General features: G+C 30.9%; 1 protein-coding gene across 1 annotated transcript in view; it reads left to right on the forward strand.

Annotated features, from left to right (window-relative positions):
- The first annotated feature begins 6,924 nt into the window (after window positions 1–6,924).
- LOC148275270 (putative inorganic phosphate cotransporter) overlaps window positions 6,925–16,345 on the forward strand; it is a 47,580-nt gene continuing 38,159 nt past the window's right edge. Inside the window, exon 1 of the mRNA XM_088235936.1 lies at window positions 6,925–7,508. Within this exon, the coding sequence (XP_088092062.1) occupies window positions 7,421–7,508 (88 nt within the window). The 5' untranslated portion in view covers window positions 6,925–7,420. The remainder of the gene's footprint in view (window positions 7,509–16,345) is intronic.

The following is a 16,345-nucleotide window of genomic DNA, read 5'->3' on the forward strand; positions in this document are numbered from 1 at the left end:
ACAAAATATAAGTATATTAAATACAATCAAATTCTTCCCAAATATGTATTTTGAAAAAAATGTTTTGAGCTTCTGTATTGGGAACTTGTGGGCTTTATGCCAGTTTTCATGACCACGCAGGAAAAAAAACATTCTGACCGAAAACGTGTACATTTTAATGATTTTTATTCAAAATATACGTTCAATTACATGTTACCAATGTTACACTCATTGCTAATATAACATATGTGTAATTAGTATAATCCGCAAACCTTTTTTTTCTTGGTTTTTAATATATCCATCCATGTTAATCAAAAATATCAAAACAGTTACGTGGAAAAAAGCAAAAAGCTCTTAGAGTTAAAAGTTTGACCATTTTGTCAGTTTTTTCACTTCTGCAATGGACTCAATTGGCGATTTGAAAACGATTTTCAAATCGGATTATTTTCTTAACGTTTAATTTTTTAGAATGAATAAGTTATCTGTGAGTGGGTAGCTTGATTTGCAAGGCCCGCCATTATTCAATCATGCAGGAGAGAATACAGTGAGGAACATTGTCGCCACAATCCACACAATGGAGGCACCGGATGACATTGTTAAGTGCCTGATTAACACACTTCGCATTCTGGGTCCATTGAAAGGAAAACTAATTGGAAAATTGGCAGAAGCATCTAGAATACCAGCGTTGAATCACGCAATTCAAGCTCAATTATTTTGTTTTGCTATATTCAAAAAATTAGTAACCTTGAGAATGCAGATCAAAGGCGGTTTCCTAGTATGTGCAGTGCACTGCCAAGTAACAACATAAATATAATTACACATACACTGAAACTTAGTTTTACACGGTTTCAAAATAACACGGTCCAAAACTATTTTTTTACGATTATCAATTAAAAAACGTTTTGGACCTTTCCAAGTTTGAACTTGAAAAAAATCCACGAATTCCTGAGGGAAAGGCCAGGAATACCTAGCTCAAATGCTATGAATACAAGTTTTTAAAAAATGATGTATATAAAACTGTTTCATGATATTTCTAGTTTTTTGCGAAATTCATAAATTGTTTCATACAATACAATTGCGAGAGGATGCTGTATGACATCGCGTTGCTTTTGCTGTGACACGTTGAGCAGAATTGACCTTATGGTAGAGCGGGGAGTTGGGAGGGGGATGCATGTTAAATGTAAAGCACGAAATGCGGAATTTTGTGGTTATGGCTAGAAAAGAGGGACCAAATAGCAAAAAGCACATGTGCAACTAACCAACTTATCGCAAATTATTACATATCAGAGATTAAACTGTAGAGCGATAAATTGTAATGTTTTATGTTTGCCCGGGGGGAAAGTAAAGACAAATATGAATTATTATTGAAAGAATTTGGTAGAAAAATATTTAAATCATTTTGGTACCTTCTTGCATTAGGATTACGGAAAGAATGAAATCGATATGATGGTTAGCAAAAAAAATATTTTATTCATTGTGTATGCAGATAATTTCATATCATTTCTTGGTCAATATAAAAATCCTTAATACTTGTTAAATATCCCCACAAACTATTAACACTATTATGCACATATATTACCAAACAGCAATTATTGTTAGTATACCTAATAAGGAAACTTTGTAAATATTTAAGTTAGTTTGATAATGTCCTAACAAGACAAATTCCTCGTGGTTCTAGATTTACCTATGCTTCAACCTGCACATGAATGTGTAGAGAATTTAGGCATAACATCGCTTCTATTGCTGTAGTTGGAGTAGAGCACATTGCTTCCTTTCTGTTGCAATAAATATTATTTTCCTTGATAAAATCCGACGAATAGGTATAAATCACGTACATGTTTACAAAGATATCATCATCAACATCATTCCCTTCCGCGCCTAACGGTGCATAGGACACTTTGATCATTTCTGTTACATGACGGTAAGATGATCAGTCTTAGGCTCCAGGTGCCAGTCTAGGGACTATGTAAAAGCACCTTTTCAAATTAACATTTCATGTCGACCGTGCCAGGAATCGAACCCGAGACCTCTTGCATGGTAGGCACACGCGCTAACCACTTCACCACGAGGCCGACAAAGATGTAGATATACTTAAACTGATTTTTATTTATCTTGTAAGAAAAACTCTGCAGGTAAGTTATCAGATGTTGAAATTTTTTTTAGTTTGATTATGTTACACACAGAATAATATTTTTTTTTTATGTCCACAAGAATTATTTTAGGCCTGAACGGGTTTAGTGTATTTTTACGTATTTTATAAAACAAATATCCAAGAATATTTACATTTATTGACGGTTATAAAAACAATTGAATAAAAATGTGCTTGCAAAATTATTTCTTTTGGTGTAAATTTATTTAATAATAAAATAATTTTGGTGTAAACAGCAATTTTAAAATGCTCTTAACTATCACAGGTGAATCTGGAAACAGCTGAGTTTAATAATATGATAAAATCAGTCTTTTAAAATGAGTTATCTGCCATATCGATTTTGCATCGTATTTATTCTTTCACACTTTAAACAATCAATGAAATATGCAGGATGTCATCCAATACATCTGAATTCTGAATAATGCATCATAATAGGTTCATATATCATACATATAATTACGTTGCATGCGCACTGCTAATTTTACGATGCATGCTGTCAGAATACACTAAGTAGCTTTATAATGGCTTGACGTGTGTACTGTTGGTGCGTTGAATCAAGGGTAAATAATTCCATGCAAAGATACTGAGATTTTTATAATACATTACAGTGCGTTACATTATATTTCGTTACATTACGTTACATTAACCCCTATCTTGGCAACGTGCCCTATAGGATACATATGATCTCATGAACTGAAACACGAGTGAAACAGCATTAAGTTAAAACTGCTTTACAATATTTTTAATTATGTACTGCTTACTCACAATTTATAATACATTAAAAAAATATATATATTTTTGTTTGGGATTCTGGGGTCTTTTCAACCTTTAAATGAAAATTTAGTTTTTTTGTTCTGCCAAGATATTATTATTTATTATTATTTGACACTTTATATACATATACAATATATAAACATATAAGGGCGGGTATATTGCCTTAAGGCAATTTCTTCCTACCTACCCAAACCGTTCAGTTTGAGAAAATTATAAATAAATGAACATATTGAATCTTACAATTTTATACAAAATTAAAAACAAAGATTAACAAAATAAAAATATATTTTTAAAAAATAACACTATACTATAAAGAGAGGAGAGGGGATGGGGAGGAAAGAAGAAGGATGAAGGAACAATTTAAATATTTAGATAGTGACATTTCAATCTTGACCTAAATGTAAATAAAGAAGGGCGTCTCTAACATAAGTAGGTAGATTATTCACAGAATAAATAAAAGATAAGGGTTAGGTAACATCAAGTTACATTACATTTAATTATATTATATTACATTGCATTACATTAGGTTTCTTTAAATTAATACTTAAAAAAATTAACATTATTCTACATTACATTTCAGTGCATTACTTTACATAAAGTATGTTACATTACATTTTGTTACATTACGTTACATTACACTACATTTAACTATAATACATTAAATTTTGTTACATATGCATATTTACTATCATCATTTCTCTCTCCACACCCAGTAGTGTATTGGGTACTGCAAAAACACTTAAATTGCAGCATACTTTGATTTATTTTTTTTACATGGAAGGTAAAGTGATTATTTTTACGCTTCAGGTGCCAGTCCAGGAATGATTAAATATTGTAGTGTAAAATCACCCTTTGAACAAATATTTCACGTCCACCCTGTCATGAATTGAACCTAGGGCCTCAAGCATAATAGGCGAACTCACCAACCACTAAACTACGAGGCGGACTTATCGCCATTCGATTTTCATTTTCAGGATTTTTACCTGAGAGCAGCCTTCGAGTCGGAATAGAAATAATGATGGCATAAGAGTCATGAGCCATTACTTACTTTACTTTACTTTACTTTACTACTTTACTTTAGTGCGTGTTACTAATAGTTTGATAGCCTTCTTATTGAGAAGAAAAAAGTGTGATTTTACACAATTAAAAATTTAAAAAAATTGATGAAAAATAACATATTTTATTAATTAATATACCTACACCCGATGCCTTGTAAAGTACACAAGCGTGGTAAAGGCTCTCAGGAGGTACCCGCAGTATACGGCCCAGTCAACCGTATCGCCTTCGCTTGATGACATTTGTCACCGGAGTTTCCTGCGTCCGTTCTCTTATTGCTTCATTCCTTACAAAAAATAGTACCCATTCAACATAGGTATAATCCCACAGCAAGTACAGTTCGTTCGATCCTAATATTAGTTTAATTAACCCATATTATTTATTGAGTGCCTGTCGGAAAATCAAGTAAACATACTATTTTTGCTTAGGTAAGCACGCACATTAAATGATTTATTAAAAAAACTTATTGTTACTCACACATAAACAAAAACATATTAAATATTTCAATAATCTGTACAAGAGTTTGCCTCTTTTTTGTGTAGTATTTGTTACGTTTTTTTTATGTAAGTACTTTTTGTTACATTACGTAGGTACCATAAATTAATTTTAAAATGTTTTATTTTACAAAATAACCATTCCAAGTCCACTCCTGTCTAATTTAAAAGATTGTATTCATGTCACTTCACACCTCCCATCTTTACATCAATAACAACATGACAAAAAGACTTGATTATTAGCAACATGTGTTGCAATTTAATATTTAGTAAATATTGTTAAAGATAAGATTTATAAGTTAACTATACATTGATAAAGAAGCTTGTGTAGTTTTGTAATCGGCAAGTAGAAAAAATACAAAATATGTGGTTAAAAACAAAGTTGTTAAATATTTATTTCGAACAAAACAAACCATCACGTCGTTTCCTTGAAGGGGTAGGCAGAAATGATAGAGCGCCATATCACTATATTTTTGCATACAAACCTCTCTTCCTCTACATTTATACATTTTATCATACACTCACCCCGATATTTCTACTCTTTACATGTCCATCTTCAAGTATTTTATATTTTTTTTTAAATATGTTATTGCATATTTACGATTTATATTTTAACCTAGGATTTTATATACGGAAGCTCTACGTGCTAACCACTCATTATTGACAAATACCATGAATTATTTATCAATTTAAAGTTTCAATAAGGTTATTTTTGAAAACTGTTTTTTTTTGTAAAATAATATAATACACAAATCGTTTAATGAAATCATATATGTGGTTATTTTTTTAAAGTAACAGAATTTATGATTATTTAATTATTATTACTAGGCACCTACAAACATGTCTTTTTTCACAAAGATAAATACGTGAGTTCTTATTAATTTACTAAAATATTTAAATTTTGAGATCCTGAAAGTCGTAAATAACTTGTGCTTGAAAAATGGAAATCGAGTTGTGGTAGAGTGGGATATGAACCTCGGACCTTTGGCCCGTGAGTCCACAATACTACCTCGGGACCACAACCCGGTTCAAAAGATAGACTTAATTTATTTGAATATATTTATTTTACTTAATGTTACGCATGACATCTGTTGATATTTTTGCAAAGCTACTTCAAAGTCATGAACACAACTTTTGCTATCTGAAACTTTGAAACATCTAAGCTTGGTTTATTTTATAGATGTCTCAGATATGCGTATAAAATGCTATAAATTGTTTATAGAATTAGCTAAAATAATTGTCACTTAACTGATACATAATCAATTAACGGTTGCCACTTGATGATTCATTTAAATATTAAAAATAAATTGAAAATTATTTTTTTTGGTAAAAGGCTGTCATTCAGTTTTATTGGCCCCATTTTCTATTTCTACTCATATGCTAATGACCGACCGAAGTTTCGGTTTCAGCTTCGGTTTCGGCTAGTTTCGGCCAATTAAACGGTTTTGTCCAAAAAATAGCCTAAACTACAGCCCATCTCACCCGAGGTCGGCATATTATGTCGGAGAACTCGGCCGTGTAACCTTTTATAAATTTATATTTTTGTAATTCATTTATAGTTAACAAGTTAATGTTTCCATAGAGTATATTGAAGAACAAATACATATAAGTTATATGTTTAACATAACAGCGAACCAAAAAGCGCTAAAAATAAACAAAGTGACTTTTATTTCATGGCGTATTTTATTTAACACTTATTTTACTGAACTTGTTAGGTTTTACAATAAAATCGCCTAGTGTTATGGTAATGAAGGGACTTTTAACTATTTAAATAAGTTTCAGTTGCGATCACTAATGTTTACCCACCATAGATAATTAATTATATTATGTCGAAAATACGAGATTGCAATTTTTTTCTTATGCTGTGTGTTAATATACAAGCCTTTTTATTTATTTATTTTCTTTTTATTTAAGTTTTTTAAATTTTATTGTAATATCTGCCACCAGTTTCGTTTTTATGATTTCATTTGAATTGTATAAAGATCTACTATACCATGCGTATACACACATAACCTAAAACAACCGATTTTTTTTTTGAATTTTTTATGCAGTTTTAATGTTAAATTATTAATATTTCCAACATTTCAGAAAATGACATATGTTGATTGTAATATAAGTTTGTCACAATTTATTTCGATCGGTCTGTCATTAAAATTAAAAATAGCAATAATTTTCATTACTACTGCGAAGTAAAATAAACGGTTTATTTGTGAAGGCTGATATTCGAAGTAACCCTTCGACTGGCGTCTAAAGCGTAAGACCAGTGCAGTGTACTATGCACCGCTGGGTGGAGGTAGTGAAATTATATGAGTTACAATATTGTTTGGTCTGATATTTTTAGCAAAGCATTAACATTTACATGCTATGCTAATTAATTTCGCGTGCTAATTAAACGACCTTAAAATAGCAATAATTGTCTACACTGCCGCAGTGTACCGTTGACGGTTGACGGCGGTCTTGTATTTCAATATATACACATCACTAATCACACGTTTAGCTTTCGATAGGCAAGACGTTTGCCTCGTTGAATCCCACCAAAAGCTCGTATAAAAAATTCTTTTCGAGATGAAATCTCACTTTGCCTGTGTTTTTGTGAAGATCTCATTCAAATATTCCGTTTTTAACATGACGTAGTTTCGTCCTTTCGCATCGCAAATTTCGGCGGTAAAATAATTTGTAAATTAAAGTTTTTTTGATCTGTTATTTATAATTTAATAGAGTTTTTTTATTGCATGGGGGTTTTTCGTTGATTTGTGCTTTTGATTTATGTTATTTTCAACCGGTTTCGATAAAAATTAAATTCTGTTTTATCCTTATTTTTCATCTTTCGTCAGTTCTACGGGAATATATTTCTAGAAATCGTCATTTCGAGTTTTTTAGTATTTCTTTCGGAAAACTTTCTATCGCGTCCTTTTTTATTACAATCTGTGATATTAGATTAGTTTTATTTGTTAATTCATAATTTAAAATGAGATCGGCTAGTGACAGGACGCGGAATGGGCACGTCTTGGTGTGGGAACAACCTGGTTTGGAAGGCCCCCAAGAAAACAGAAAAGGTAACAATAATAGCACACTAAAATAAACACTTGATTGCAACTGTTGTATTTTTTATACGGTTGATGAATAAACTTTTGATTGACATTAACATTATCACCTAAAATATTTCAGGTAGATATTTTATTGTTTTCATCCAATAATCTGAAACGAAAAGTAATTTTGGTTTTTTTAGCATGCCGTATTTTTTTAACACCACTCCTTCGGGAGATAATTAAGTGATCATTTTCACGGTGCAACTTTTTGTCTGTGATTAAATATCCATACAACCATTTCCATTACCTTTTTTTACCTACATACATAAATAAATAAATATCTAATTAATTATTTTTTGTAATACCGAGTACCAAGGAACAAATGCAATTTTGATTTGCTTTAAGGATTTTTATATTTTTTCTTCTATATGTGTGAATTTTCAATGGTTTTAAGTATTTTTGCACACCTTTATACGCACTAATTAGTGCACAGTACACTGCATTTACGTATGTGCATTTGCTTACATATCTCGATAATGTGTTATGTGTGCGGGCACAAAATAATCATGCTCGCATTCATTTACAAAATTCTAGGGTACGAAAGTATACTGTAATCTCATATGCAGAAAACAACTTGATGGTCTGAATAGTAGGATATAATTTCCTTGCCTTGTGTGAATACGAGCATCGGTCTTGAGTCAACTCTTTGGAACTATAAAAATGTAAATAGAAAAAGTTAAAGCGCATTTCTAATAAATATTTAATGACGACCTTATCAGTAATCGGGAATCCAACCCAGAACTGTTTTTTTAAATAAGGTCTATGTACACCCCCAAGGTAATATTGCTCGTAAATAATAGTATTTAAAATATTAAGTTAATCAAAATATTTCAATTATGAGTATCTCAAATCTAAACTGTAAATACATAACATTATCAACAAATGTTTTTTATACATCTGAAACCATGTAACAATTCTTACTCTTAATAATGAAATATTATGAGCACGGCCATCTTTTCCATAAGAGCAAGGGGGGCACGTGGTTAGGGCTCCCGTCCTGATTCGGGGGGCCTTTAAATTCTAAAAGGGCTCCATTCTGAAAACCCCAACCTCTGTGTTCCGAAGGGCGAATGGCGAACGGGCAAAGGACGAAGGGCGAACGGCAAATTAAGATGGCTCTGATGAAAAACAGTGAACTTGCTGACTTATTTGAAAAAAAAGCTCTTTTGGAAGTTAATACAAGATTGTATAACTTTTTTGATACACGACGTATATCCTCACAAAATATATTAATTTTGTACGGCCTCTTGGTGTAGTGTTCAGTGCGTTTACCTACCACACAAGAGATCTCGGGTTCGATTTCCGACATGAGTGACGTGAAATATTCTTTTAAATTAGTATTTTTATACGAGAATATTTTACAGTCCCTTTTATAGTTTTATTTACTACATTTACAAAGGCTTATTTAACATTCGAATGCACTGTGCGTACCTTCCATATAATTTTGATGCAGAATGTCGAACCTTAAAACGCAGCATCTTTTAACTGCGTTTAGATCCTTTTTCTCTAAAACCTGTTTGAAGGTTTTGGAAGACGGTTACAAAATTCTTTTCGCATTTTTTAACTTTTTGCACATACAGATAATTGAGGTAGGGGTTTCGAAGAACAATATCTTAAACCCGTATATGGTGATAAAACCAATAATCATGATAATTAGATGTTTTTTCCTGGCACATCTTAATTACATTTTTTAATTTTATGTACAGAAAAATACATTTCAGTTTCAGTGCTGCAGAGCAGCGTTTATTTTATAATAAAAAATACATAAAAGAATTTTTTACCCACTAAGTCTAAAGACTTTTCAGCGGGAAACATTTTTTAAATTTTTTATGACAGGTTTAAATTACATTTATTTTATTTGTATTTTACAGATTTATTTATAAACAGGCACTATAAAGTATCAAGAAGATATTTCTTCAGTTCTTTTTTTTTCATTTGAAGATTTTTCATGTTGATGATGGTTTGTGGGAGATCATTGAACAATCTTGGAACAACGCAATTTAATGTTCGCTCTCCGAAGTAATTTGTAATTCGGGGAACAGACAGGGAGCCCTTAGTTTTTAATTTAGTGTTGTGAGTGTGGGAAACTCTTTTTTTATATTCCGAATCAACAAAGTGATCTACAATCAATTTGTAGTCACAAAGTTGTTTTACCGGCAGGACATTACAGAATTTAAAATATACACTTTCGCCCATATGTTTCGCCTCACGGATTATGCTATCCGGTACGATCCCCCTCAACAGTCTCACCTGAATATCATAAATTTTACCCAGATGAGACTGGAAGGTGAGACCCCAGACACGCACTCCGTAAGATATAATGGATTCAATGAGCAAAGTATATATGTATCTTAACGTTTTGAAAGGTAGTATGCTTTTAATTTCATAAATCACCTTAAGCCAGTACCTTAATCTGTCGCAGATTCCATCAATATGAACACCCCAGCTAAATTTAGAATCAATAATTAATCCTAAATATTTATGATTATTTACAACATCTATAATAGGACAATTACATTTGATGTTTTATTTATATGTTAGTAAATATTTGTGTATAACCACTTACCGACTTTTCTGTTTACCGGTTTCGAGACGTGTCTGTCTCGAAACCTACACTGAAAGTTTTCAATAGAATATATTTATCCAAAACTTATAAAATGTACGTCCTTGTCTTATAAATTGTAGAAAAAGTATGGGGTCACGGCTGACAAAAAACGGTAAAAACGTCACGAATGCTGTAATGGGCTCGTTTTGAAACGTGATGAGTGTCCCGATGAGGAGAAGGAATACACGTCTCGAAACCGGTAGACATAAAAAAGTCAATAAGTGGTTATATACAAAAATTTGTTGAAACGTTTAGCCACAAAATTAGTGCTGTAAATATTAATCATATTTTATTTACCTATTTAGCAGCTTTTACGCCTGAAAAGGCCATTGAAATGATTTTTTTCGCGGCATGAATACCGCGAAAAAAATCCACACGGCGCGGCATGATAAAATATCATAGGGTGGATTGATATTTATTATATTTAAATATTTTTTAATTATATTTATTTATTTAATGCTTGGCAAACGCAATAAATCAGTATTTTATAAGCCTGACTAATCTCTACCCCTTTAGGTCGACTTTTACCTAAGAGTAATCGGAGAATAAATTTTTAAATAAATACGTGAGTACATATTATTATATATTATATAATAAATGTCCATCCACCCTTTTTTCACAGTGTCGTGTGGAATGAGGAAGTTCAGCCCTACGGGAAATTGGATAAAAAAAGTATTCTTAATTGCGGTAAAAATTAGAGCATGAAATTGTACCGTGAAGTTTTTCGAAAATGTATGAAAAAAAATAAAAACGAACTACTTTGCATGACGTCACAAGGTTTTGGAATCAACCATTTGATAACAGAGTTGGGATAAATTTTCGGTTTACGATGCTAACGAATCAGCAGAACTCATCGAGAAGAAGGGTAGACGTCACACGCGAAGTAATTTCAAAATACAAAACATTAAAAAAACATGGCGCTGATAATACGTCACACAAAATTGAAAAAAAATAATTTTGGCTTAGTTTTACAGTATTAACAAAAAAAACCGCTAAACATCCTCATAAGACGATATGTGTAAAATGGGCCAAAGATTTTTACACATTATAATTTGTTTACAGTGCAAACGTAGGTCGATGAAACCCCTTATACGATAACGATATAATAAAATGCAACTACCTTCATTGTTCAGAAATAATAGGAAAAATGTTATATACAAATTTACGTACAGTGCGTTCGAATTAATGATCAATATAAATGTATTGGTGCCTGGCAATGATCCAAATAAACTTACATTTTTTTGTGTGAGTACGCACACTATAATATTTTTTATGGAAACTTTCTTTCACTCACACATAAACAGAGGCCATTCAAGATTTAAATGCACGGTATGTAATAAAAAAAATAGTGGATTGTTTAAAAAGTTTGGCGCATATTTATAACGGTTAAGTCGTTGAAAGATTTATTCAGTTATTAATTTCTATCTCTTTTATATTTGATTAAGATTTACATAAACATGCATACATATTTAATATTTACACATATTGTAGAGAAAAAAAAAAAGATGAAAGAAGAACAGTTATCATTCACATTTTTTTTTACATTTTCAATTCACATTTTGTCGCCCAACTAGACCACTATAAACGGAATTAAAAAATAATTACGCTTTGAAAAATACAATTAAATACAAAAATAACTTACCTAGATATTTTATTCACCCAAATCGAAGTTAGGAAGCTGAAAGAAACAACTGAACGCTTATTAAACTACATTGCAAAGTTAGTAATATTTATCCACGACAACACAAACACTATACAATAAAAAGGCAAGAAGGATAAAATATGTATTTATATATATTTTTATATATATGTATGTAAGAGGGTGTATATATGTGTGTGTTTGAGTATATGTATGTATTTGTATGTGGGTATATTTATGTGTATATATATATATATATATATATATACATGAATATGTATGTATATGTATGTATATATACATGTATATATGTGTATGTGTTTGTATGCGTGTATGCATGTTTATGTATATGAAGATATATAAATAAATACATATATGCGTTAGTCTGCCTTAGCACGGGTTAACACTAGGCATTACTTTTTTATATTAAAAAAATAAATATACATAATAAAATATGAATACACAATACACGCAAATGTACCTACATTGTATAAACATATCTATATGTTAATAATATAAAATACAATCGGAAGCAAACATAAATAATACGGTAATAAATTATATACCGAGCATGGCATGAATTGGGTGTTATGTGTTATACGAATTCATAAAATTTTGCATAAAATGAATTGTTCAATGTTAGCAAAATCTAACAAACTTTTTTTATAAATACATCACCATATGAGGAAGTTTAGTAGTCATTTATTTGTTTTTAATTTTTGTATAGACTATTAAACTAAGCCAAAACTAAAAAAAATGTATCGTATTACCAGAGCTATAATTTTTTGTATTTTAAAATTATTTCGCGTGTGACGTCTACCCTTCTTCTCGATGAGTTCTGCTGAATCGCCAGCTGACTTACCGAAAACCGGAAATCTATCTCAACTCTCTTATCATTGGTCGATTCGGAAGAACTAGTGAATTCACAAAAAGTAGGCTTAGTTTTTAGTAAAATAATTTAATTATTTTTTCATACGATTTCAAGAAACTTCGCCTTACAATTTAATGTTTTTTCTTTTACCCCGCGTTAAAATACAGTTTTTATATCCAATTTAGGCTAAACTTCCTCGTTCTTCGCAATTTGCTATTTTTATTCTATCTCTTTAGCATGCGAAATTTAAAAGCACAGTATGTAAAATGTTACTGCTAACTTGTCATTATTTCAATGTATTATTTATTAAAGAAAAACATGGATCAATTATGTAAATAAATAACTTAATAAATATCTATAAATATATATATATATATATATATCTCGATCATTCGTTACATGTAGGTAAAGTGATCAGTCCCACGCTTTAGGTGCCAGTCTGGGGATACTGAAATATTGCAGCGGAAACTCCTTTAAAAATAAAAATGTCATGTTGTCCCGTCCAGAAACCCAGGACCTCAAGCAAGGACGGCGAATGGTGCCAACGACAACACTAAGAGGTGGACTTTACTCCACCCGATTTCCCTTTTCAGGATTTTTACCTGTGAGTAGTCAGAATTGGTTCTTTTTCACATTCACGCGCAGAACTGAATTCTTCATCCGCCCGGAAGCAGAATGATTAACCAACAATTTAGTTATTATTTATTTAGTTTCTTCAAACATATTACGTTATTGTTTTAATTAAATTGCTTGTATGTAACTTATTAGACGTGTTTTATTGATTTATTTTCTATTTGTTTACAGGTAAGAGACACGATGGGTAAACATTTGATTGTGTGGAAGAAAATGTATCGAATATTCAATTTGACTGTAATATTCTCGACGAGTCGGTGAGTTCACATAATACGTAATTTTAAGTCTAAAAAGACTCTGATACTTTTTAGGTGTTGCCCAGTAGGTAAAATGGTTCACCCGGATAAATCTCACCCCCATAGTAAAGGTTTCAGCTCTTTTCAGGTTCAGGTTCATTTCCGGAATACGGTGTTTATTGACAAAAAAATAAAAGTATAAGCATGCAATACAAAATAAAACAAAATATATAGTCTTTAAAATGTAAGATAATTAGAATGCCAGTTGTCAGAAAAACTGACGACATAACTTTGTAGTAACGTCTAAGGAGTAATTTATATTGACACACGAAAAATCATTCGTATTTGGCAAGTTAATTTATTTTTTTATTACAATTCTTGACATATAAATCAACATAAATATATAAAATCAGCTTTAAACCTTAAAAAAACATCAAATAAACCTAATTATTAACAAAGTTCTTACAAGGTTACATCATTTTGCAAAAACGTTAGAGATGGGACAAATTGATCGAATAAAAAAAAATCGTTTGATTAATGTTCACGAAAAAGGTACAAATGTCTTATTTTTGGAGAATAATTGTATTCCACACACTAAAATAGGCTTGTTTTTGCGTTTTTTTAATCAATTTTTGGAAACAGAGTTTCATGTTTGCATAAAAAAACTGATAAAATCGATTTGATCGGTACATGATCAGTGATCAGTAATTTCCCATCACTATTGATTTAAGTTTGACAGGTGTCATTCTAATCATCTTACATTTTAAGGACTAAAGGCGTTGAATTGAATGAGGAATTCCAGCCCAACCCGAAATAAAAATTTTAAAATGTTTTCGTGTACACGTGAATATTTAAAAAAATTGGAGTAGGATGAAATATCTCAAAAACGCACGCAAAAATAAATAAAAAATGTTTAAAATAGTATTCATTTTAAAATCGTAAATAATGACGTCACTCCTTATACCTACGTGAAGTATTTCCGGTTTCCGCTTTAAAGCCCCCGCACCTTATGAGGAACGTTTTGATTATAGAAAAAAAAGAGTATAATTTGACATTTCAACCAGAGATAATGTCAACTTTCTAGGTTTTTCTAAATCGAAGCGTTCGTAAAAACAACCATAAAGTAAAATGAGCAAATTACGATCAACTAAATGAAGTAATCAAAGCAATATTCCATATATTCTTGTCAGGTCAGTGAAAGTAAGAACCCCAACCGTTTCATGACGTTACTACTGAAAAGTGACACACTGATTACAGTCATTTGGCGCGGTATTTGATAAATGTAACTTTAAAAAATCATATCTTTGTAAATAACGCACAAAAAGAAAATATATATATATTTTTGCCTAGTTAAATAGTACGCTAATAGAAAAAAAATAATTAGAAAACAGTGCAATTCCTCATTGCAAGAAAATAATCCTAGCAGCTTCACTAGATACAAAAACACATGTTCTAACGCTGCATTTATATACTATATATCTACCTGGCTATATATAATTTTGTAATAAATATTTTTCCACCTGTCGATTGCACTTTACTGCACAAACCAACGGTTGTGGCCAGATGAAGTTTTATAACCGCAATTTATTGCATTTTGCTGGTACCAGTAGGTACCTAGTACCTACGTTCATAAATTCATTTGCGATTGTGGTTTTTATGTGGCGTTCTCAATCCTATCTTATTTAATAATGTTTTTTTTTAATAGTTATAAATAAAGAGTTAATTAAATTTAAATTACAAAATAAATCATATTTGCATAATGTCATTGGAATCACTTGATAAGGATGTGCATAGCATAGCAGCATAGCTTGAGTATCATATGATAGGAATGCGGATTGGAAAATGACGATGATGATCCTTATATATTTAAATATAAATACTAGCGGACCCGACAGACGTTGTCCTTCCCGAACGTTGGCTTTCCTGCTATCATCTTGGAAAAATACTTTTCATCCAGGTACTTGTTTGTGATTAAATTCCAAAACTAAAAATAGTTGATATTCAAAAAATATTGAATTTAAGTAGGTACTTGTTTATGGTTGAATTCCAAAACATAAAATAAATATTTTTTCTAATATGGCATTCTTTTTGCAAACGTCAAACTCCGGTCGTCTCACTAACAAAGTGGTGTACTTATATAGGAATACGATTTTTTAAAAATGTATTGAATTTAATATTATTTTAATGATACCAAAAATCTAAATAAGGAATAAGGAAAGAATCTGACTGAGATCCACAAAAAACAAATGCTGTTTGTAAACATTCAAAAACAAACTTTTTTATACACAAAAAAACAACATCCTTCCATTTTTTTGTAAATGCATTCTCCTCGAATTCAACCCTGGTAGATCGATGAATAATGCTCCTAACTTTTTTTTTACATATTCGATTGAAGATTTTAATTTCTACGAACACGCAAAGATCTATATTTCTCTGAAAACCCCACGTAAATCGGTTAAGCTGTTTAGGAGGAGTACAGTGACATCACACGTGTAGAGGAATTATATATATTAAGCTATATATATTGTGCCTACCGTCTACTCCTTGCCGAAGAAACGTAGGTAGCATGAATGTTGTGCTCCGTCAAGCAAAAATAGTAGTTTAAATATGTAATATAAAAAAACATCGTCAGTGGCGGCTGAAGAGGTTAAAAATGAGGAGTCATTTTTTTTACTAAACATGTGTACTCGTATTTTACAATAATTTTCACACATTTTTTTTTGTAAAAATACATTAATATATCTATGTCCACATAGATTTTTCAATTTTTGAAGCCATTTAAACGAGTTGTAAATAACCCACTATTAGAAAATAGAAATC

Source organism: Micrasema longulum, unplaced genomic scaffold (genome assembly GCF_059751315.1).
Source record: "Micrasema longulum isolate JH-2025_06_02 unplaced genomic scaffold, ASM5975131v1 h1tg001475l, whole genome shotgun sequence".
Classification (NCBI taxonomy): Eukaryota; Metazoa; Arthropoda; class Insecta; order Trichoptera; family Brachycentridae; genus Micrasema; species Micrasema longulum.